The sequence below is a fragment of the Chiloscyllium plagiosum genome, unplaced genomic scaffold (genome assembly GCF_037043375.1).
Source record: "Chiloscyllium plagiosum isolate Xiang-an unplaced genomic scaffold, Cpla_swu_hap1 HiC_scaffold_9, whole genome shotgun sequence".
Classification (NCBI taxonomy): domain Eukaryota; kingdom Metazoa; phylum Chordata; class Chondrichthyes; order Orectolobiformes; family Hemiscylliidae; genus Chiloscyllium; species Chiloscyllium plagiosum.
In genome coordinates, this window is record NW_028270147.1 from 53,429,371 (window position 1) to 53,454,830 (window position 25,460).

At 41.9% G+C, this 25,460-nt stretch overlaps 1 protein-coding gene across 2 annotated transcripts in view; it reads right to left on the reverse strand.

Annotated features, from left to right (window-relative positions):
• hook1 (hook microtubule-tethering protein 1) overlaps nt 1–25,460 on the reverse strand; it is an 89,450-nt gene that overhangs the window by 44,297 nt on the left and 19,693 nt on the right. Inside the window, exons 3-8 of one of the 2 annotated variants that reach the window (XM_043699279.2) lie at nt 25,164–25,236; nt 21,695–21,745; nt 19,526–19,658; nt 18,557–18,624; nt 15,236–15,298; nt 12,118–12,201 (exon numbers count right to left, since the gene is read on the reverse strand). In XM_043699279.2, coding sequence (XP_043555214.1) covers nt 12,118–12,201; nt 15,236–15,298; nt 18,557–18,624; nt 19,526–19,658; nt 21,695–21,745; nt 25,164–25,236 — 472 coding nt within the window. The remainder of the gene's footprint in view (nt 1–12,117; nt 12,202–15,235; nt 15,299–18,556; nt 18,625–19,525; nt 19,659–21,694; nt 21,746–25,163; nt 25,237–25,460) is intronic. The other variant, XM_087990619.1, reaches the window with a different exon arrangement.

Consider the following 25,460-nt stretch of genomic DNA (forward strand, 5'->3'; position numbering starts at 1 on the left):
TCGGCGGGTCGGTGTGGACTTGTTGGGCCGAAGGGCCTGTTTCCACACTGTAATCTAATCTAATCTACAGGAAATGGAATAAAACAGTTTGAATTGAAACACCCTGCCTCTATACACAAGGCAATGAAACTGCCCAGTTGTACTCAAATTTCACCTAATAGGGCATTATGCCACTCCTCTTGCCATTGTGATTGAATAAACCAATGCCATATTTTTGTACTGCTTATATAAAATATCAATTGTAAAACTAAATAAATAAATAGTCTACTTGACAATTCCCAAATCATTTCCAAAATATTCTTTTTGGTTACAAACATTAAGTAACTTTATCATGTGACAGAAATTTTTTGAAAATAGTTCAGCATCTATATATAATAAATAAATACATGAAATGTATATCTTATAATAGCAATTGTAAGGAAAATCAATTGGCATATTTGATACTTGCTGAAAAATAAATGTTTTGCAGTCATTCAACATCAAATCCACATTTATAAACATTATTATACAAAGAAAACCATCATATATCAAAAAGTAAACATTAAAAATCAGGAGACTTTTAAAACAAAGGTATTAGAAAAACAAAAGGAAACTGGCTTCCAATTATCTTGCGAACTCTCAGGGCTACGTCCCATGTAGCATAATGTCTCTGTCCCTGTAGAAGCTCCTCATTACATGATGAGCACTTGATGCCCTTGCAACAGATGGCAAAGATCTGCTGATTCAGATCCATGATATCAGAATTTGACAATCATTCTGATGTCAGCTCCTGATCACCCTGGCCTAATTTCTTATATGCAAGGTCATGAAAAACATGACATTTTGAAATTAGATTTCTGAAAAACCTTCCAAAGTGTAAGGGTTATTTAGATGTATCACAGTCATGTCACTATAATACCACCAGGGATTCGCTAGTGCAGCAATCGTTGGGAAGAGCATTCTTCATTCTCAAGAGTGTTAACGTGAGCACTCTTTGTGAACATTGAGGCAAGACGTGGTAGAGAGGGTAGCCTCACTTGCAAAACATCTTTCCTCTTTTCTTTATTTCAGCCAAACAAGTTAGTTTAAAGGATTCCTAAGAGTAAACACTTGAGAACTATTAAGTAGTACTAGGGGTTAAAAAATATTAGTAACTGCACCCTGCGCCTAAGGCGGCTCGTGCAGCATGTCTCAATGACGACTGCCCAGTGGCCCTAATGTCGGTGGTCATGAAATGCTTTGAGAGGCTGGTCATGGCATTAATCAACTCCCGCTTCCCCACTACTCTTGACCCACTCTAATTTGCCTATCGGACTATCAGATCCATGTCAGATCCCATATCACTTGCTCTTCACTCCTCCCTAGAACATCTTGATACCAAGAACAGCTATGTAAGAATCCGACTTATTGACTACAGATCAGCCTTCAACACTATTATCCCTTCGAGACTGATTAGTAAACTTAATGATCTCAGACTAAGCCCCACTCTGTGTAACTGGATCCTCAGTTTTCTGACCCACAGGCCATAATCGGTGAAGATTGGGGACAATATTTCATCCTCACTAACACACAATACTGGAGCCCCCCAAGGTGCATACTCAGCTCCCTACTGTATTCACTGTAAACCCATGACTGCGTTGCCAAAACCCAGACTAACGCCATTTACAAGTTTGCTGATGACACCACCATAATCAGTTGAATCTCAGATGGCGATGAAACAGACTACAGACGGGAGGTGGAAGACCTTGAAAAAGGGTGCACTGAGAACAACCTAGCTCTCAGTGCCCGCAAAACCAAGGAACTCATTATTGACTTTCGGCAGGATGTTACCTACACATCCTGCACCCCCTACACATCAACAGCACAGAGGTGGAACGAGTGGAGTGTGTCAAGCTCCTGGGAGTGGTCTTCCACGACAAGCTTTCTTGGACTCTTCATGTGGATGCGCTGGTTAAAAAGGCCCAACAATGTCTCTTCTTCCTCGGGCAGCTGAGGAAATTTGGCATGACAGTGAATACCCTCGCCAATTTTTATAGGTGTGCCATCGAGAGCATTCTGTCTGAATGTATCACTACCTGGTATGGCAATGAAGATCCATTCAAGATCGGAGACAGTCACAGAGAGTGATGAACTCAGCCTGGACAATCACAAAGGCCAACCTCCCATCTATAGAATTTATCTACCAAGCCGCTGTCAAGGAAAGGCTGCCAGCATTCTCAATGATCCATCCCACCCTGGCAATGTTTTTCTACAACCTCTACCATTGGGGCGAAGGTACAGAAGCTTGAACACAGGCACCAGCTGGTTTTGCAACAGTTTCTACCCTACTGTTGTTAGAATACCAAATGGACTCACAAACGCTTAACAGTCGCCTGTACTTGTGTTTTTGCTATTTACCTATTATTTACTTATCTATGGCTATTTAACTCTGTGATCTGCCTGTATTGCTCACAATACAAAACTTTTCACTGTGCCTCGGTACACGTGACAATAAATTCAATTCAATTCAATTCAATTCAATTCAACCCACTACAAGGACTTGTGAAAGTTTAAGTGCCAGAACGAAACTAAATAAATTATAAAAAGGACATTTTAAAGATGAACACATTAGGCATTTTAAGTGTGTGGTTCTTTTAAAAATTTCCCACTGCAGGTCCTCCTAAGGCTTTGTCTCAATTTCACTAAGTGTGCTACAGACTCAAATATTAGCATAACTACAGGCCAGAATACAGTGCAGTTCCCACTTTGTCCTTTTCAGATACACTCATAAAACTACTGCTTGCTTTGAACAGTCAGGACAAACATCCACTCCATATTCACCCCAAAGATCAAAGGAGCTGTAATCCACCAGACTTAATTTCCACCAAACGTCTGTAGCTCTGCATCCAATTATTGCTCTAAATCAAGACAGAGTTAGACAGAAATCATTCCTTTTAAATTCAATGCACTGAATTGACAGAACAATTAAACTCCTGACAATGTGGAAATAGGTCCTTTGGTCCAACCAGTCTACATCGAACCTCTGAAGTGTAACCCACTCAGACCCATTTCCCTCTGACTAATGCACCTAACACTAGGGGCAATTTAGCATGGCCAATTCACCTAACCTGCACATCCTTGGACTGTGGGATGAAACCAGAGCCCAAGGGGAAAGCCCTGCAGACACAGGGAGAATGTGCAAACTCCATACAGACAGTCGCCTGAGGCTGGAATTGAACCTGGGACCCTGGTGCTGTGAGGCAGCAATGCTAACCACTGAGCCACTGTGCCGCCCCAAGTAACTACAATACTGACTACCATACCTCATGTAAAATACCAATTTGTAAAAAAAGGCATATGATTAATTGGAAAATATTTTTGATAGTTTTCAACAAATTTCCGTATAACAGGAGCTTCAACTCAAGATACATAATCACCATAACAGACAACAAATCACTTTTAACCAAGTTGAAGAGAAAAAAATATCAAGCCTGAAAGCAAAGAAATATATTATTACATGCAGCACTCACCCAAATGGAAACCATCCCTATGTGCTTGTTTAATAGAGGTGATCTCGAAATCAAGTATGTTACCGAAAAAAAAAGAGAATCCACAATGGGACCAGTTTACATAACTGTATTCTATAAAATGTAATATAGTCATAGAGATGCACAGCACGGAAACAGACCCTTCAGTCCAACTTGTCCATGACGACCAGATATGCCGACCCAATCTAGTCCCACTTGCCAGGACCTAGCCCATATCCCCCAAACCCTTCCTACTCATATACCCATTCAGATGCCTTTTAAATGTTGCAATTGTACTAGCCTTCACCACTTCTGCTAGCTCATTCCATACACATACCACCCTCTGCGTGAAAAAGTTGCCCCTTAGGTCTCTTTTATATCTTTCCCCTCTCACCCTACCACAGCACAGAAGCAGACCCTTTGGTCCAAATCATCCATGCTGATCAGATATGCTAACCTAATCTAGTCCCATTTGCCAGCATTTGGCCCAGATCCTTCTAAAACCTTCCTATTCATATACCCATGCAGATGTCTTTCAAATGCTGCAATAGTACCAGCCTCCACCACTTCCTCTGGCAGCTCATTCCATACATGTACAAACCTCTGCGTGAAAAAGTTGCCCCTGAGGTCCCTTTTATATCTTTCCCCTCTCACCCTAAACCTATGCCCTCTAGTTCTGATCAGAATTGCAGGCAGTATTTCAACAGTGACCTAACCAACGTACTGTACAGCCACAATATGACCTCCCAACTCCTATATTCAATACTCTGACCAATAAAGGAAAGCATACCAAATACCTTCTTCACTACCCTGTCTACCTGGGACTCCACTTTCAAGGAATTGTGAACCTGCGTTCCAAGGTCTCTTTGTTCAATAACACTGCCTAGGACCTTACCATTAAGTGTATAAGTCCTGCTAAGATTTGCTTTTCCAAATGCAGCACATCACATTTATCTAAATTAAACTGTATCTGCCACTCCTCAGCCCATTGGCCCATCTGATCAAGATCCCACTGTACTCTGAAGTAAGCTTCTTCACTGTCCATGACACCTCCAATTTTGGTGTCATCTGCAAACTTAGTAACTATACCTCATATGTTCACATCCAAATCATTTATATAAAATGATGAAAAGTAGTGCACCCAGCACCAATCCTTGTGGGACTCCCTGGTCACAGGCCTCCAGTCTGAAAAACAACCCTCCACCACCACCCTCTGTTTTCTACCTTTGAGCCAGTTCTGCATCCAAATGGCTAGTTCTCCCTGCATTCCATGAAATCTAACCTTGCTGACCAGTTTCCTATGGAGAAACTTGTCGAATGCCTTACTGAAGTCCATACAGAACATGTCTACTGCTCTGCCCTCATCAATCCTCTTTGTTACTTCTTCAAAAAAAACTCAATCAAGTTCATGAGACATGATTTTCCATGCACAAAGCCATGTTGACTATCCCCGAATCAGTCCTTACTTTTCCAAATACTTGTAAATCCTGACCCTCAAAGTTCCCTCCAACAACTTGCCCACCACCGATGTCAGGCTCACCGGTCTATAGATCTCTGGCTTGTCCTTAGCACCCTCCTAAATAGTGATACCACATTAGCCAACCTCCAGTTTTCCGGCATCTTACATAGAACATAGAACATAGAAGAATACAGCGCAGTACAGGCCCTTTGGCCCTCGATGTTGCGCCGATCCAAGCCCACCTAACCTATACTAACCCACTATCCTCCATATACCTATCCAATGCCCGCTTAAATGCCCATAAAGAGGGAGAGTCCACCACTGCTACTGGCAGGGCATTCCATGAACTTACGACTCGCTGAGTGAAGAACCTACCCCTAACTTCAGTCCTATATCTACCCCCCCTTAATTTAAAGCTATGCCCCCTTGTAATACCTGACTCCATACGCGGAAAAAGGTTCACACTGTCAACCCTATCTAACCCCCTAATCATCTTGTACACCTCAATCAAGTCACCCCTAAACCTTCTTTTCTCTAATGAAAACAGCCCCAAGTGTCTCAGTCTTTCCTCATACGATCTTCCTTCCATACCAGGCAACATCCTGGTAAACCTCCTCTGCACCCGTTCCAGTGCCTCCACATCCTTCCTATAGTATGGCGACCAAAACTGCACACAATATTCCAGATGCGGCCGCACCAGAGTCTTATACAACTGCATCATGACCTCAGGACTCCGGAACTCAATTCCTCTACCAATAAAAGCCAGTACGCCATATGCCTTCCTCACCGCACTATTTACCTGGGTGGCAACTTTCAGAGATCTGTGTACATGGACACCAAGATCCCTCTGCTCATCCACACTACCAAGTATCTGACCATTAGCCCAGTACCCCATCTTTTTGTTATTCTTCCCAAAGTGAATCACCTCACACTTAGCTACATTGAATTCCATTTGCCACCTTTCTGCCCAGCTCTGCAGCTTCTCTATATCCTGCTGTAACCTGCCACATCCTTCCTCACTGTCAACAACTCCTCCGACTTTCGTATCATCCGCAAACTTGCTCACCCAACCTTCTAACCCCTCTTCCAGGTCATTTATAAAAATGACAAACAGCAATGGTCCCAAAACAGATCCTTGCGGAACACCGCTAGTGACGGCACTCCATGAAGAAACTTTGCCATCAACTAATACCCTCTGTCTTCTTCCAGCCAGCCAATTCCTAATCCAAACCTCCAACTCACCCTCAATGCCATATCTCCGTATTTTCTGCAGTAGCCTACCATGGGGAACCTTATCAAACGCCTTACTAAAATCCATATATACCACATCTACCGCTTTCCCCTCATCAACCTCCTTCGTCACCTTTTCAAAGAATTCAATAAGGTTTGTGAGGCACGACCTGCCCTTCACAAAACCATGCTGACTATCCTTGATCACATTATTCCTATCCAGATGTGCATAAATCCTATCCCTTACAATTCTCTCTAAGACTTTGCCCACAACAGAAGTGAGACTCACCGGCCTATAGTTACTAGGGTTATCCCTACTCCCCTTTTTGAACAAGGGAACCACATTTGCTATCCTCCAGTCTTCTGGCACTACTCCTGTAGACAACGAGGACATAAAAATCAAGGCCAATGGCTCTGCAATCTCCTCCCTTGCTTCCCAGAGAATCCTAGGATAAATGCCATCAGGCCCAGGGGACTTATCTATTTTCACCTTTTCCAGGATTTCCAACACCTCTTCTCTACATACCTCAAAGCCATCCATTCTACTTAATTGTGACTCAGTACTCACATTGACAACAATGTCCTGTTCCAGATTGAATACTGACGAAAAGTATTCATTCAATGTCTCCCCAATCTCTTCAGCCTCCACACGCAACTTCCCACTACTATCCTTGACTGGACCTATTCCTACCCTAGTCATTCTTTTATTCCTAACATACCTATAGAAAGCCTTAGGGTTTTCCCTAATCCTACCGACTAAGGACCTTTCATGTCCCCTCCTTGCTGCTCTTAGCTCTCTCTTCAGGTCCTTCCTGGCTACCCTATAACTCTCAATCGCCCCAATTGAACCTTCACGTCTCATCTTGAGATAGGCCGCCCTCTTCCATTTAACAAGGGATTCCAATTCCTTATTAAACCACGGCTCCCTCGCACGACCCTTTCCTCCCTGCCCGACAGGTACATAATTATCAAGGACACTCAATAGTTGCTCCTTGAACAAGCTCCACATATCATTTACACTCTTGCCTTGGAGTCTACTTTTCCAAGCCACACATCCTAAGTCATGCCTCACCGCATCATAATTTCCCTGACCCCAGCTATAACTCTTGCCCTGTAGTACACACTTATCCCTCTCCATCACGAGTGTAAAAATCACCGAATTATGGTCACTATCCCCAAAGTGCTCACCTACCTCTAATTCTAACACCTGGCCTGGTTCGTTACCCAGAACCAAATCCAGTATGGCCTCACCTCTTGTTGGCCTGTCTACATATTGTGTCAGGAAACTCTCCTGCACACATTGAACAAACACTGACCCATCTAACGGACTTGAGCTATAGCTTTCCCAATCAATATCAGGAAAGTTAAAGGCCCCCATAACAACCACCCTATTACTGTCACTCATCTCCTGAATCACCTTCCCTATCCTTTCTTCAATGATTCTAGGACTATTAGGAGGCCTGTAAAAGACTCCTAACAGGGTGACCTCACCTTTCCTATTCCTAACCTCAGCCCAAACTACCTCAGATGGCAAGTCCTCATCCATCGTCCTTTCCACCACTGTAATACTATCTTTGACAAGCAATGCCACACCTCCCCCTCTTTTACCCCCACCTCTGACCCTACTAAAACATTTAAATCCTGGAACCTGCAACAGCCAATCCTGTCCCTGTGACTAATAATGATACAAATAGCTCAGCAAGAGACCCAGCAATCACTTCCCCAGCTTCCCACAGAGTTCTCAGGTACACCTGATCAAGTCCTGGGGATTTATCCACTTTTATGCATTTCAAGACATCCAGAACTTCCTCCTCTGTAATATGGACATTTTTCAAGATGTCACCATCTATTTCCCCACATTCTATATCTTCCATGACCTTCTCCACAGTAAACATTGATGCAAAATACTTGTTTAGTATCTCCCATTGCCTGTGGCTCCACACATAGGCTGCCTTGCTGATCTTTGAGGGGCCCTATTCTCTCCCTAGTTACACTTTTGTCCATAATGTATATATAAAAGCCCTTTGCATTCTCCTTAACCTTATTTGCCAAAACTATCATGTCCCCATTTTGCCCTCCTGATTTGCCTCTTAAGTGTACTCTTACTGCCTTGATACTCTAAATACTTGATATATCCTGTCAACACCTGACATATGCTTCCTTCTTTTTCTTAACCAAAACCTCAATTTCTCTAGTCATCCAGCATTCCCTACACCTACCAGCATTTCCTTTCACCCTAAAAGGAATATACTGTCTCTGGATTCGTTATCTCATTTCTGAAGGCTTCCCATTTTTCAGCCATCCCTTTACCTGCGAACATCTACCCGGAATCAGCTTTTGAAAGTTCTTGCCTAATACCATCAAAATTAGCCTTCCTCCAATTTAGAACTTCAACTTTTAGATCTGGAGTATCCTTTTTCATCACGATTTTGAAACTAATAGAACTATGGTCACTGGCCCCAAAGTGCTCCCCCACTGATACCTCAGTTACCTGCCCTGCCTTATTTCCCAAATGTACGTCAAGTTTTGCACCTTCACTAGTAGTTACACCCACATAGTGATTCAGAAAATTTTCTTGCACACACTTAACAAATTTCTCTCCATCTAAACCCTTAACACTATGGCAGTCCCAGTCTCTGTTTGGAAAGTTAAAATCCCCTACCAAATCCACCCTATTATTCTTACAGATAGCTGAGATTCCTTAAAAATTTGTTTCTCAATTTCCCTCTGACTATTAGGGGGTCTATAATACAATCCCAATAAAGTGATCATTCCTTTCTTATTTCTCAGTTCCACCCAAATAACTTCCCTGGATGTATTTCCAGGAATATCCTCCCTCAGTATAGCAGTAATGCTATCCCTTTTCAAAAACGGCACTCCCCCTCCGCTCTTGCCCTCCCTCTCCTCCCCTCTCCCACACCGCCCCCCCCTCCAATATTTCTATAATTGCAATGATTATAGTGGCACGGTGGCTCAGTGGTTAACACTGCTGCCTCACAGTGCCAGGGTGGAGAAAGTGAGGACTGCAGATGCTGGAGATCAGAGTTGAGAGCGTCTTGCTGGGGAAAAAAAAACAGGTCAAGTAGCATCTAGGTGCAGGAGTACCGACGTTTCGGGCATAAACCCTTCATCAGGAATGAGGCTTGTGGGCCAGAATCTGATGGATAAATGGGAGGGCGGGTAGGGTTGAGGGCAAAGGTAGCTGAGAAAGCAATAGGTGCATGAAGGTGAGGGAGAAGGTGATAGGTCAGAGGGAGGAGTGATGGACAGGTGAGGAGGGCGGTGCCAAGTTGGAGGCTGGGATAATGTGGGGTGAGGGGAAATGAGGAAGCTGTTGAAATCCACATTTTATCCTGTATGGTTGAAGGGTCCCAAGGCGGAATATGAGGCATTCTTCCTTCAGGTGTTAGGTGGTAACGGTTTGGCAGTGGAGGAGGCCCAGGACCTGCATGTCCTTGACAGCGTGAAAGAGAGAGTTTAAGTGTTCAGTCACAGGGTGGTGGGGTTGGTAGGTGTGGGTGTCCCAGGGATGTTTTCTGAATTGATCTGCAAGAAGGTGTCCTGTCTCCCCAAAGTAGAGGAGACCACATCAGGTGCAACAGATGCAGTAGATGACATTGGTAGAGCTACAGGTAAATTTCTGACTGATGTGGAAGGGTCCCTTGGCGCCTTGGTGAGGGAATGGTGTGTGCACCGGTTTTGCACATCCTACGGTGGTAGGGAAACGTGTCAGTAGGGGATTGGTGGGCTGTTGGGGGGGCGTGAACCTGACCAGGTAGTCGCGGAAGGAACGGTCTTTACAGAAAGTGGAGAAGGGTGGGGAGGGAAATATATCTCTGGTGGTGGGGTCCATTTGTAGGTGGCGGAAATGGCAAAGGATGATGCGATTTATGCGGAGGTTGGTGGGGTGAACGGTGAGGACTAGGGGGGTTCTGAACTTGTTGCAGTAGGAGGGGTGGGGTTGGAGGGCAGAGGTGCAGGTCATGGATGAGAAGCGTTGGAAGGGAAATTGTGATCCTTGAAGAAGGAGGCCATCTGGGACTTTGTGAGGTGGAATTGGTCATTTTGGGAACAGATGCAGCAGAGACGGAGGAATTGGGAATAAGGAATGGCATTTTTACAGGCGGTAGGGTGCGAGGAGGTGTCATCTAGGTAGCTGTCGGAGTCGGTGGGCTTATAGTAGATTTCTGTGGTTAATCAGTCACCAGACAGTGATGGAGAGATCCAGGAAGGGGAGGGAGGTGTCCAAGACGGTCCAGGTAAATTTGAGGTCGGGGAGGAAAGTGTTGGCATGAGGTGGTGTCGAGACAGTCATCGATGTAGCGGAGGAACAGGGTGGGGAATGGTGCCGGTGTAACTGCGGAAGATGGACTGTTCCACGTACCGACGGAGAGGCAGGCATAGCTGGGTCCCATGCGGGTGCTTATGGCTACTCCTTTGGATTGGAGGAAGTGGGAGGATTGGAAGGAGAAGTTGTTGAGGGTGAAGACCAGTTCAGCCAGGCGGATGAGGGTGTCGGTAGAAAGGTACTGGTTTGGACGGCGTGAGAGAAAGAAATGGAAGGGTTGGAGGCCTTCAACATGGCAGATCGATGTGTACAGGGACTGGATGTCCATGGTGAAGATGAGGCATTTGGGGCCAGGGAAATGAAAATCTTGGAGGAGGTGAAGGGCGTGGGTGGTGTCACGAACTTAGGTGGGGAGTTCCTGGACTAAGGGGGACAGGACGGTATCGAGGTAGGAAGAAAGGAGTTCAGTGGGACCACCGCAGGTCGATCGGGGCAGTCAAGTTTGTGAATCTTCAGTAGGAGGTAAAATCGGGTGGTGTGGGGTTCACAGACAATGAGGTAGGAGGCTGTGGTTGGGAGATCCTCAGAGGTGATGAGGTTGTGGATGGTCTTGATGATGATGGTTTGGTGATGGGAGGTGAGGTCATGATCAAGGAGGCAGTAGGAGTTGTCTGCAAGTTGGCGCCTGGCTTCAGTGGTGTAGAGATCGGTGTGCCACACTACTATTGTGCCTCCACCATCAAACCCGCAGACAAGGGAAGTTGGGATTGGGGCAGAGGGAGTGGAGAGCTGCGCGCTGTGTGGGTGGGAGGTTGGAGTGGGTGAGGGGGGTGGACAGGTTGAGGCGGTCAATGTCAAGGTGGCAGTTAGAAATGAAGAGGCCAAGGGCGGGTAACAGCCCAGCACGGGATGTCCAGGTGGGTGGGGTGTGTTGGAGGCGATATAGAAACGTAGAGGTCCGTTGCAGGACAGTGCCAGGGACCCGGGTTCGATTCCAGCCTCGGGCGATTGTCTGTGTGGAGTTTGCACATTCTCCCTATGTCTATGTGTGGGTTTCCTCCAGGTGCTCCAATTTCCTCCCACAATCCAAAGATGTGCAGGTTAGGTGAATTGGCTATGCTAAATTGCCCATAGCATTCAGGGATGTGTTAGTTAGGGGTAAATGTAGGGTCGGGGAATGGGTTTGGGTGGAATACTCTTCAAAGGGTCAATGTGGACTTTTTGGGCTGAAAGGCCTGTTTCCACACTGTAGGGATTCTATAAATTCTATATCCTAGTCCCATGCTCCTAACCATGCCCTGAGTTCATCTGTCTTCCCTGTTAGGCTTCTTGGGTTGAAGTAAATGCAGTTTAATTGATCAGTTCTACCTTATTCTCTGTGTTGTTCCTTCCTGCCCTGACTGTTTGATCTGTACCAGTCTCAGATTGATCTCTTTTCTCACCATCAACCTAGGTCCCACACTCCCCACCCCCAGCACAGTGTTACTTAAAGTTTATTAAAATTTTTCTTCAAGTCCCATATAAATTGAGATAAGCACTGGTTGAAATTATTGCGGCCCTTATTTTTTAAATTATATTTTAAATGCTCCACAGACTCCTGCTAGGCAGGTGCATTTCACAAATATCAATTGCGTGGTAGGTTTCCACATACTAACCTGAATATCCAGTTCCTGGCAGCGCTGAGCCAGTTCCTCCTTTTCTAGCACAGCTTCGTTAAGGTCTTCCAGGGCCTTTTTAAGCTAAAAAAAAAGAAAAGTCAACTAAATTGTACAGTTCTTCGGAACAATAAGAGAAACCTAACTAATTAAATCTCAAGAGTCATTTGAAAGTTTGAATGTGAAACATGTGCTATTTCCTTTCTAGCGACCATGAAATTTAAAAGAAAATAAGATTGTAAAGATTAGCATGAAGATATTGCATCATAACCTATATACCAGAGTACATCTTATTTCATTTTAAATTTTCAGAAGTTTGTTTGTTATAGATAACCTTCACAGTATTTTTCAGACTACAATTTCTATCTCCTCTGATCTGTCAACGGTCATGACAATGGTGCCACAGCATGATTCAACAACTGCCTCGTTACCATCCTTCCCAAATCCTTGTTTATCACCCACCACACGTAACTCTAGTAGTCATACCCCAGGACTGAGAACCCGAACGCGTGTCCTGGTGGTCTACCATCAGATGGGACCTCACCATCTGAAGAGGCTCCACTGCTCCCCTTCTAATCAAAGTTCTTTTATTACATTCTGCAGATCAAGTAACTGCTGCAAATTCCTCTTCAGTAACACAAACCATCTATTATGATTATACTTCATTGGTCTCTATTGTAGCATCAGATATTGAAGGCAAAATGCTCATGTGAAAAACCTGGCTGCCTTTACCTACTCTGGTATTCCCTTCACTCCAACTATGGCTCAGTCCTCCCATTAACCAGCTCAGCCATCTATAGGTCTCTTATTTCTTCCACACATGAAACTGAACTTATCCAAGAACCATACCACAAGCTATCTTGATTCCTTCCATTTTAGGCTAAACCAGCACTACCTCCCTTTTGTTTGTCAATAGTGAAAGTCTGAACATCTCCACTTAATTTAATACAGCTCTTTCTCCACGATAAAGCACTCATGAACACTCTTCATCTCCAGTGTGTACTTTGTCTCTACAATCTTGAAATACATTGGAGGAAAAATGTTATTCACATCATGAACAATGGATAAATGAGTGTAATAAGCAATACAAGTATCCAATGACACCAACAAGAAAACAGATGCTTGCACTTTATTTGATTGTGACTCACAAACTTTGCTTCACACTCTTCTTCGAGAAAACAGGTAGATGAAGGTAAAGCGATTGATGTGGTTTAAATGACTTCAGTAAGGCGTTTGATAAGGTTTCACATGGTAGGCTATTACACAAAATACAGAATTTCTGGATTGAAGGTGATTTAGCGGTTTGGATCAGAAATTGGTTAGCTGAAAGAAGACAGAGGGTGGCGGTTGATGGGAAATGGTCATCCTGGAGCTCAGTTACCAGTGGTGTGCTGCAGGGATTGGTTTTGGGGCCACTACAGTTTGTCATTTTTATAAATGATCTGGATGTGGGCGTAGAGGGATGGGTTTGCAGACAACACTAAGGTAGGCAGAGTTGTGGATAGTGCCGAAGGATGTTGTGGGTTACAGAGCGGCATCGATAAGATGCAAAGCTGGGCCGAGAAGTGGCAAATAGAATTTAATGCGGAAAAGTGTGAGGTAGTTCACTTCAGAGGAAGTAACATGAATGCAGAGTACTGGGCTCATGGTAAATTTCTTGGCAGTGCAGATGAGCAGAGAGATCTCAGTGTCCAGGTGCATAAATCCCTGAAAGTTGCCATCCAGGTTGATAGGGATGTTAAGAAGGCATATGCTGCATTGGCGTTTATTTGTAGGGGGATTAAGTTTTGGAGCCATGAGGTCATGCTTCAGCTGTACGAGACACTGGTAAGGCTGCACCTGGAGTATTGCGTGCAGTTCTAATCATCACATTCTAGGAAGGATGTGGAAGCTTTGAAAAGGGTTCAGGGGAGATTTACTAGGATGTTGTCTAGTATGGAGGGAAGGTCTTATGAGGAAAGGCTGAGGGAACTAAGGCCGTTTTCATTGGAGAGAAGAAGGTTGAGAGGTGACTTAATTGAGACGTATAAGATAATCAGAGGGTTAGATAGGGTGGACAGGGAGAGCCTTTTTCCTCAGATGGTGAAGGCTAACATGAAGGGCCACAGCTTTAAATTGAGGGGGTGACAGATTTAGGACAAATATCAGGGGTAGTTTCTTCAGTCAGAGCGCAGTATGGGCATGGAATGGCCTGTCTGCAACAGTAATAGACTCAACAATGTCAAGGGCATTTAAATGGGCACTGGACATATGTATGGATAATAATGGAATGGTGTAGGTTAGATGGGCATCAGAGTATTTTCACAGGTCAACTTAACATCAAGGGCCGAAGGGCCTGTACTGTGCTGTAACGTTCTATGTTTACTGACGGTTTGCTAATTGGAAGAGATACTGAAATGAATGATATCGTCATCATTAAGGGCCGCCTTCTAAAGAATTACTTTTAAGACCCAATCCCTTGTTATGAAATACATTCATAAGATCATGTCACTTTATCTGTTGCTCCTAAGATGGATCACTCCTTGTTTCCTGCACCCTCTGTTTGGTCACCAATTTCAATTCTTTCAGTACTGTTCCTTGGAATAATCTCTAAATTACTACATCACTTGCTTCCTAAAAGACAACCTCCAAATTTCTGACCGTGCCTTCCCTTCTTCAAATTCTTTGATCCCTTTTGGCTGTCAACTTGTTTAAAAGACATGTAAAGTACTTCAAGATGTTTTCTCTTTGCATGTGGAGTGTAAGAATAATCTAAATTGTCCACTTGAACTAATGTTTGCGAGGAGACTTGTATATCAAATAACCTTTGCTCAGCCAATTATAATTCTGCATGGCAAGACTCAATCTGAATATTCCACTCAGAATAAAAATCCTGAGACTTCTTCACAAAAGCTTAAAACTGTAAACTGGTTTACAGAACTCCCTGAGAAGTAGTGAACAAAGAGTGCACATACACTATTCACACTTCGTTAAAGATATACTAAAGCAATTGCTTTAAAAAGAATAGCTGAAAGTCTGATTAAATTAAAACTAAATTAAAATCAGAATTCAATTTATTCTGTATTTGAAATTAAAAACAAAAAATTTACATCAAAACAAAGAGAGATTATTTTGTTACCTGCTGATCCAGGTCTCCAGAAGCTTCACTGCCAAATGTTCCTGCCATTTCTTTACTCATGAGCTGCAAAGTAAAATTAACTTATTAATATTTTCCCTCTCATGATTTTGAACCCACGCCTGTTGCCTTCAACATCATAAGGCATTACCACTTCAATAATACTGAAGGCAAAGACCAGAGGCATGAAGTGTTGCCAGGGACATCAAAATGGATTAGTGAATCTGATTTTGGAACAGCACACAGGACAGACTGCAAGGAATTTCTAAGTAAGCTTCAAAGCAGAAAAACATTTACAATTGTGTATCTACCTGATTCTTTTAGATGTTGTAGGTTATAACAACCTGCAGCTACAGCCATTTCATATCCTCCTCCCATAACGCTACAGGTAAGCTCCCAAGTTGAAGGAGCTGTGCCACTTAGTGGGCAGAAAATATTTAAAGTTAACAGCAAATTATGGGAGCAGGCTGACCATCAGGCCTGTTCTGGCAGTGACTACCCCAAATGGTACAGCTGGCAGACCAGTGATATACAAATTGGGAAGGAATTTAGTACATCTTTAAAAGACTTAACCACAATCTAGGTTTATTCAATACATCGCAACAGTTGTCCAGACTTTGATCTTTTACTATAAATTCTGTGTCCTATGATCCCGCCCCATTAGCAGCGCTCCGAAAGCTTGTACTTTCAAATAAACTTGTTGGACTAGAACCTGGTGTTGTGTGATTTATGACATCGACTGCAAGGCACAAGTCAGGAATGTGATGGAATACTCTCACTTGCCTGAATGGGTGCAGTTCCAACAACACTCAAGCAGCTTGACACCATCCAGGACAAAGCAGCCCACTTAATTGTCACCAGATCCACAAGCATCCACCCCCTCCACCACTGATATCAATAGCAGCAGTGTGTACTATCTACAAGGCACACTGGTGAATTTCTGCAAAGATCCTGAGACACCACCTTCCAAACCCATAATCAGTTCCATCTAGTGGATACCTGGGAACACACCACCTGCAAGTTCCCTCCAAAGATGCTCAGCCTCACCTAGGAAATAAAATCATTGTTCCTTCATGGTGATTGAATCAAAACCCTGGAATTCCTTCCCCAAGGACATTGTGTCAATCTTCAGCATTTGGATTGCAGCAGTTGAAAAAGGCAGTTCACCACTACCTTCTTAAGGGCATTTCGGAACAGGTAATAAATGTTGACCAGCCAGTGATATCCCACAGGTAAACAAAAGGAAATTGACCAGTCAACCCAATTTATCTTCAATAAGGCTGAAATTGAAGATAGTTTATTACTTTAATGAAAATCTAAAATGTCCTAATGAAAATGTATTAGCCATGTATTTTTGTTTTATTCAATGGGTACATTATACTGTTAAAATCCAGTTTAAGGATCTGTATCTGTACCTATTAAAGAATACTTTAAACTGAACTTAGTCTATCTTAACTTTCTCTTTTTGGGTTGCATGATATATGATTGATCTATTATTTCTAATATATTGTAGAATTCTGGGTAATTCAAGATGGTGGACAGGAAAAATTTCTGGCTTTAACAGGCTGCTCCTTTTTTGAGCTATTTTAAGTGTTGGAGGTGATTTCCTCAAATACCAGGAGCAGCAATTACTATTTTATGTGATGCTGCATTGATTTGGAACTTTGGAGAAAAAAAAGTCAAAACAACAGCACTTTTAAAAGGGAGAACAGACAAAGGCAGCACATGGTATGGTCTGTGCAGGGGAGAGAGAGAGAGAGAGAGAGAAAGAAATCCACATTGCTAACTGTCACAGCAGTGAATCTGTACAGTTACTGTTTGCTGTTGAACTCATGTATCACTGGACATCAGAGTGCATCCAAGAAAATTAACAAACAGTGAAATTCACAACTGGTCTTGGAGGAACCCATTTGGGAGAGTCACAGCACATAGACGGATAAGTGAATAGTTTTAAGTGTGGCCGTGGGGTCTTGCTGCAAGTCTGCAGTAGTGAATAGCATGGGTTCTGTCGTGACAGGAGTTGGGAGGTCATGTTGTGGCTGTACAGGACATAGGTTAGGCCACTTTTGAAATATTGCATGCAATCTGGTCTCTTTCATATTGGAAGGATGTTGTGAAACTTGAAAGGGTTCAGAAAAGATTTACAAAGATGTTGCCAGGGTTGAAGGATTTCAGTTATAGGGAGAGGTTGAATAGGCTGGGGCTGTTTTTCCAGGAATGGAGGCTGAGGGTGACCTTATAGAGGTTTATAAAATCATGAGGGGCATGGATAGGGTAAGTAGACAAGGTATTTTCCCTGGGTTGGGAGATTCCAGAACTAGATGGCATAGGTTTAGGGTGAAAGGGGAAAGATATAAAAAAAGAGACCTAAAGGGCAAAATGGCAGAGGGTGATGTGTATGGAATGAGCTGCCAGAGGGGGTGGTGGAGGCTGGTACATTTGCAACATTTAAAAGGCATCTGGATGGGTATATGAATGGGAAGGGTTTGGAGAGAAATGGTCCGGGTGCTGGCAGGTGGGACTAGATTGGGATGGGATATCTGATTGACATGGACGAGTTGGACTGAAGGGTCTGTTTCCATGCTGTACATCTCAATGACTCTATAAGTCAGCTTGAAGGTTTTTTTTTTAAATGTTGCATGCTTAAACTAGCACTCACTTTGGTGACTTTGTATGTGAATCCTAAAAATAATTAAATCACCAGAGATTTACAAGTTACGTTATTTATACTACATCTCACCAATGTGACACAAACTAACACTTAACATTCCATTGGCAGATCTGCACTCCAAATTTACTTTTTTTATTTACATTTTGCAGTATAAGGCCAAAGACAGTTAGAAACCTCTTCTTGAACCTTAATTGTGTCTGCTCTTTCATTTCTTAATTACTAAATTAAATGCTCAAAGTATTACTTTGAATCTTTTGGTAAGGGATATTTCTAAGTTATTTTTAAAATTAACATTTGTGCACTGTATATTACAAACAGCCACACATTTTTTCCATTATTATTCCTTCTCAGGGTGTGGGCATCACTGACAAAGACAGCATTTATTGCTCACTCCTAGTTGCCCTGGCAACTGAGTAACTTGCTGAGTCACTTTTTTTTTTACAGCAGTTAAGAATCAACCACATTAGTGTGGTGTGGAGTCAGATATATGTCACTGCAGGCAAGAGCTGCACTCTCGATTTCCAAAGGATTTCAGTGAACCAGTTAGATTTTGCCATTCTATCTTTGTCTTCCTCAATTGAGAAAGTCCACTGTTTTCAATAGAAAGACGCCCATGCTGGAATTGAGATACATTTAGATTTGTGGTGCCTTACTTCTTGAATGGCGGTCATAACATTATGCTGCACAGACTCTTCTAATGTCATGATATTTTGAATGTGCTCTGTAATACAAAAAGGATAAACATTTTTAGCTATCAAAATCAAAAGTTTATACACATTTTTAATTCCTCTCAGGCATCAGCATTTTGGAACCATTTGACTGCGTGCTTAATGTATATTCTGTAAAAGAGTTAAAGCTCTTTCAATAGTTTAGTAAATGTGGAGGAAGAAATAAGAGGAAGAATCCCAGATTCAATTCCCAGTCTTTGATGGATTAGTTATCACCTGGTGAAACAGAAGGACTTCTTAAGACCTGCAGGGTCTTAAGGGTTTTGGGTGGTTTGGTGGCCGGGGAAGAAATCAATAACGCCTGTCAGAAATGTGCATGTCTATACAGGCATTGCAAAAAAATAACAGGATTGAGTTTATATATGATGCTACCAGACTGGGACTTTCACAACTCTCTGTCCAGGTTTGCACAAAGGTATGTATGAAGTAAAAAAGGGATGGTTACAGCATAAATCCTTATGCTAACATGAATCAGTACATTCAGAAAAGGAAGAGAAAACAGGGTGAGAAAAAGCAAAACAACTGTCATTTTTTTTTCTCTAGGGCAGCTATACACTGTATAGGATATATTTCACAGAAACACGTTATCAGTGTTTGTCAGCAATTATGTTCCATGCGAGTCTTCTCCAATATTTTGTCATCTGAATCCTCATTGTGACCCTTCTCCCTCAAATGCTTATCTAACTTCTTGTTAAAATGTAAAAATATTATTTGCTTCAACCACTAACCCCTGCGAGTACAGTGTTTTCACCAATCATTGGCTAAACAAGATTTTTTCCTGCAAAAGTTTCAGGACATGAAATATATTTAGCCTTTCCCTTGAACTTTAATACTCTCAATGTTGCCACTCTTATTTTAGATGAGTAAAGTCATTGAGAGAGGTTATATACATACCTTGCTTCCTCTCACAGTTCACTGCACATCCCAAAATCAGTTGGAGCAATCTACCGATTTCCACAATATCAACATGCTCCACGATCAGATTCAAATTTGGATGGAGAGAATCAGCAATTTGTTGACCGAGCACCTGTAAATAGTTGTCAGTTACAAAAGTATACTTGGTAGATAAGACATTTGCTCACTGACTAAAGACAATGCAAAAGGTAGATGTTAATTATATTCTGGATGCCATTATCAGAATAATAGATTTACCTCTATTGGCCTCAAGTGTAAACATAACCATCAGTATAGAATGAAGACACATGATGCTACATTAACTGATTTCAGAGGTAAAGAGTGTGTTAAACATGACTTAACTAGTTTAATGTTATGATCCCAGCTGATATTATTACTGAACAAGTCAGATCCCAGCCTGAAATTTTACTTGATAGATCATGCTTTGTTTTTATTCAATTTTAATTTAATGGGATGGTCTTTCACCAAAACACAAGTATACAATGCTGCAGATCTAATTTCAACAATACAACAGAAATGTATTTACACAAAAGAAAAGATGGTAAATAGGACAAATCAAGCTAATTGAAAGATTTCAAAATGTACAGTAAAAATACAATTCATTTCTTCCCCAACACCATCACATTACTCTACTCAAAATACCAGAAGGAGTACCCTTTTCTATTACACTTAAAGTTTTGACTGATCTGTTCCTTTCAAGTACTAGTCTTAAGATTTGGTAGCCTTTTCCTGGATTAGTCAACACGAAGTTTAGAGTTTATTAGCTTCAAACAAGCTTTTCCAGGTTCTGACCCCAAACAATTCTGGTCCCAAACTTTCAAACCAAGACCCTTATACTGAAGTAACCTATTTTGTGACAGTTCTAAACTATTACCTATCTTCAGGAAAAAAAACTGTTTTATATGTCTAACTTCCATCAAGACCTCCGCTAAATGAATACAAACGCTTTCAAAGCCAAGGATTGTCCCACTAAGCAAAATTAAAAAAAAGTTTGAGACTTCGAAACTGAAAGCAAGACAATGCTAACAATGCTTACTATGTCCATTCGCAAAATGTTGCCAATGTGAACAAATTCCCATTGTCAACCCAGGGACTCCCTCTTTCATACCAGGATAAAAATGATCATTGCTCTGTAAATACTGACAAGTTAATCATTAACCACATCTCCCCTTATAAAGAGACCAACTCACATGCCTTGAGTTCAAAATTCAAATGCTAAAACAAATGATATTAATATATACATAAATTACACACCTTACACCACATTATCAAATGAACAATGATTGACAATGGGACTCCTTTTCTTTATTTCATTCACAGGATGCAGCAGTCACCAGCAAGGCTATTATTTATTTTCCTTCTCTAATGGTCCCAGAGAAGCTGATGAGAAGCTACCTTCTTGAACACAACAAAATGACTTGAGACTATTTCAATGTTAAGGCACGTAAGGTCACCACATAGAGGCTGGGCTGAGTGATGATGGCAGATTTCCTTCTTTAAAAGGCATTAGTGACCACGATGGATTATATGAAAATCAAGTAATATCACAGTCACTATTAAGAATATTAGTATTTCATTTTATTGCAGTTTTATTTAGTTACTGAACTTACATACCTCAACTGATGTTGTGGAATTTGTGCCTGTATACCCAGATCATTAATTCAGGCTTTTGAATATTTAATCTAGAAATTTAACCACTACTCTATTGTACCCTCATCATTTATTTACAGGGATATGGAGGTTAAAATCAGGCTCAGCTGTAATGCGTTTTACAGATGAACAAACTGCCACATTCATTACTTAAGTTTTCATATGAAGATCGTAAAGGTCCAGGTTTTATGTTCAAATTTGGTGATTTCTTATAATGTAGCAGTAGAGTACTAAAAGTACTTCATGTAGAGTTGGGAATTCTGAAGCAGCTAGTAAACCATCTTGATGTTGGACAGAATACTGGTTTAGTTGGTCATCTTTGGGTTGATCAGTTCAGGGTGAGTAACTAACATGTACCAAAAGTATTCCACACACAGTCAATAAATTCATTGAAATGGGTCAAACTGATTAGAAAATTAAAGGCTTGAGACATTTAATTATTCTGCAAATTTACTCAGCAGATCATGAAGCAGTAACAGTACTAACATATAACGTTACCTCATGATAATAATCGAGAACCATCTGCAGAATCTTCTTCAAATTATTCATCTGTGCAGAATAATTGAACAAAGATATTTTTAGATCCATACACATAATTAATTTACATATTTCTAAATTCTGCCATCAGGAGATGACAAGAAATATTATGATTTTGTGTCATGACAGTTGAAAGCTACACCATATCATCAGTCTAATTAATGACAAAAGCGTGAGACCAATACGGCTCCAGCTATCATACATTTAATGCATTTATTTAATTGGCTGATGCTGAAATGTATTAGAATGTAAACATATGCCATCTATAAAAGCAACTAAATATCTGGTCTTTTAAATCAAATCATTCATTATTTTACATTCTGTTAATCTTAAGAAATGAAAGGTGCACAATACCTTCCAGTAACATTTCAATATTGGGGAAATAATGCGAGGAATCAAGGCAAGATAAAATAAACAATCAAAATTTAATGAAAGGTACCAGGAGCATACAAGTTCTTCAAGGTAGTAAAGGAGCAGAAGTGAGTAAAAGTGCTGAGGATGTTGAAAGGTCAGAAGGAATAAATCACCAGATCGGATAGACTAGGTTACATTAGATTATTTACAGTGTGGAAACAGGCCCTTCAGCCCAACAAGTCCACACTGACCCTCCGAAAAGCAACCCACCCAGACCCATTCCCCGACATTTACCCCTTCACCTAACACTACGGGCAATTTAGCTTGGCCAATTCACCTGGCCTGCACATTCTTTAACTGTGGGAGGAAACCAGACCACCTGGAGGAAACCCACACAGACATGGAGAGAATGTGCAAACTCCACATTCTCTCCATTGAACCCGGGAATTGAACCCGGGTCTCTGGCGCTGTGAGGCAGCAGTGCTAACCACCGTGCCTACACAGGTTTCTGAAGGGAATGGCTGAGGAGATTGGTTACCACCACTGCCTGTGCATTCAGGAATCACTGGAGTCAGAGAGGGTGACACGTGACTGAAAAATGGCTAATTTAAAAGGGAGGGCAGCAGATGGGAAATTAGAGCTGGTAAGCCTGACCTTGGCTATTGGTGAGATTTTAGAGTCCATTATGAAGGACGAGATTGCAGAGTAGTTGAAAGTGCTTAGTAAAATAGTCAGCATGACTTCATCAAGGGGAGGTGATGTGTGAAAAATCTGTTAGAATTCTTTGAGGAGATAACAAGCAAGTTACAAAAAGAAAAGCCAGTTGATATGATCTATCTGGATTTCCAGAAGTCTTTTTCAGGGTGTTTAAAAGGAGGCTGCTAACCAACATAAGACCCCGTGGTGTTATGGGCAAGGTATTAGCATGGTTGGAGGTTTAGCTGACTGGGAGGAAGCAGGGTTAGGAGAAAATGGTATCTTTTAGGATGGCAGCCGGCAACGAGTGGAGTTCTGCAGGGATCAGTGCTGAGACCACAACTATACACATTATACATTAGCAATCTGGACGAAGGAACTGAGGGCAGTGTTGCTAAGTATGCAGATGACACAAAGATACATGGAGGCACAGCTAGTGTTGAGGATGGGGAGACACTGCAAAGGACTTGGACAGGCTACAAGAGCAGGTAAAGAAGTGGTAGATGGAATACAGTGTGGGAAAATATGAGGTTTTGCACTTTGATAGGAAGAATAGAGGCGTAGACTATTTTCTAAATAGGGAAAGGGTTTGGAAATCTATACCACAAAGGGCCTTAGGAGTCCTAGTTTAGGATTAACATGCAGGTTCAGTTGGTAGTTGGAAAAGCAAATGTAGCATTAATTTCAAGAGAGCAAGAACATAGAATACTGTTATATAAGGTTCTGGTCAGACTGATTTGGAAAATTGTGTGCAGTTTTGGGACCCCATATCCAAGGAAAGATCTGATGGCATTGGAGGGCATCAGAGAAGGTTGACAAAAATCATCCTGAGGATGAAAGGTTTGTCTGGCAGCATGGTGGCTCAGTAGTTAGTGTTGCTGCCCCTCACAGTGCCAGGGACCCGGATTCGATTTCTGCCTTGGGCCACTGTCTATGTGGAATTTGCACATTCTCCCCCTGTCTGCATGGGTTTCCTCCAGGTGCTGTGGTTTCCTCCAACAATCCAAAGATGTGCTCTGGTGAACTGGACATGGTAAATTGCCTGTAGTGTTAGGTACATTAGTCAGGAGTAAATATAGCTGGGGGAATGGGTCTGGGTGCTCTTCAGAGGGTCGGTGTGGACTTGTTGGGCCAAATGGCCTGTTCCCATACTTTAGGTAATCTAATCTAATCAATGTGAGAACAATTAAGGACTCTGGGTGATTTGGAAAAAAATGTAAGTGGCCCGATTATGAAGTTTGTGGACGACACAAAGAATGGGGAGCTGTGGATTTTCAGAAGATACAACAGGATGTAGATGGTATGGAGACTTGGACAGAGAAATGGCAGATAGTGTTTAATTGAGGTAAATGTGAAGGGATTCATTTTGGAAGATCTAATGTAGGAAGACAGTACACAGTAAATTGTAGAAACCTTACTAGCATCAATGTGGAGAGATATCTCGGCAGCTGGGGTCACAATTCCCTGAAAGTGGCAATATAAATGGATAAGGTGGGTCAAGAAGGTTTACAGCATGCCTGCCTTCATTAGTCGGGGCATGGAGTACAAAAACTGGTAAATCATGTTGCAGCTCTATAGAACTTTAGTTAGAAATGTTTGGAATATTGTGTACAGTTCTGGTTGCCAGACGGATGTGGAGGCTTTGTGGAGAATACAGAAAGCAGGATGTGGCCTAATTTGCAGGGTATTAGCTGTGGGGAGGGATTGAACAAACTTGATTCATATTCACTTGAACATCCAGGGACAAGGGGCGACCTGTTAGAAGTTTACAGAATTATGACAGGCATGGGTAGAATAGATAGTCGGAGTCCTTATTCACAGGGTAGGAATGTTGATTACTGGGAGGCATAGATTTAAGGTAAAAGGGAATAAGTTTAAAGGAGATGTGCAAGCCAAGTTTGTCAAAGAGGATGATAAGTGCCCAGAAAGCAGGACCAAAACAGGTGGCGGAGGCAATTAAATAAAGCAACATTTAACAGGCATCTTGACAGATATGTGAATAGGTAGGGAATAGATGGATAAGGATCACGTAGAGGCAAAATATTTTAGTTTAGAAAAGCATCATGTGTTGGCACAGTCTAGGTGGGCCGAAGGCCCTGTTCCTGTGTTGGACTGTTCTTTGTATTCAATGGAGTTTAGAACAATGGGGCGTGTGCAGGGATCTCATTGAAACTTTTAGAATACTCTAATTTCTTATATAAGGAGACAGCAATAATTTTCATTTTTGAATCAACAGGAAACAGTATAATGAGGAGAACGGACATTTCAAAAGCCTTAGTCAAAATTAATTAGAGATAATCAGAAAAGGCACTTGAAATATTCCACCACTGGTGAAGCTTCTGATGGCGAAAGTATTGTTTAATTAGTTTTCTTTTCGTACCTTCAATCTCGAATTTTCACCCACATCATCTTTAATGCGACTCAACCACAATTCATTAAACCAAGATGGGTCTCTGCAAAGGTTGCAACAACAATCGAAATTGGTTAAGCCCAAGCCATTTTGCTGTTAATTTGGAGAGACTAGATATTAAGTTTGTGGTTCACTAGAACCATAAATAGAACACGAGATAGACTGAGGGTAAACTTGAACAAATAATATTTTAAAGTGTATCCTGTCAGATGTACAGCTGGTCTTAGATTGTCCCTCTAGCTTCTGCCTCTGGAATACCTGACCCAC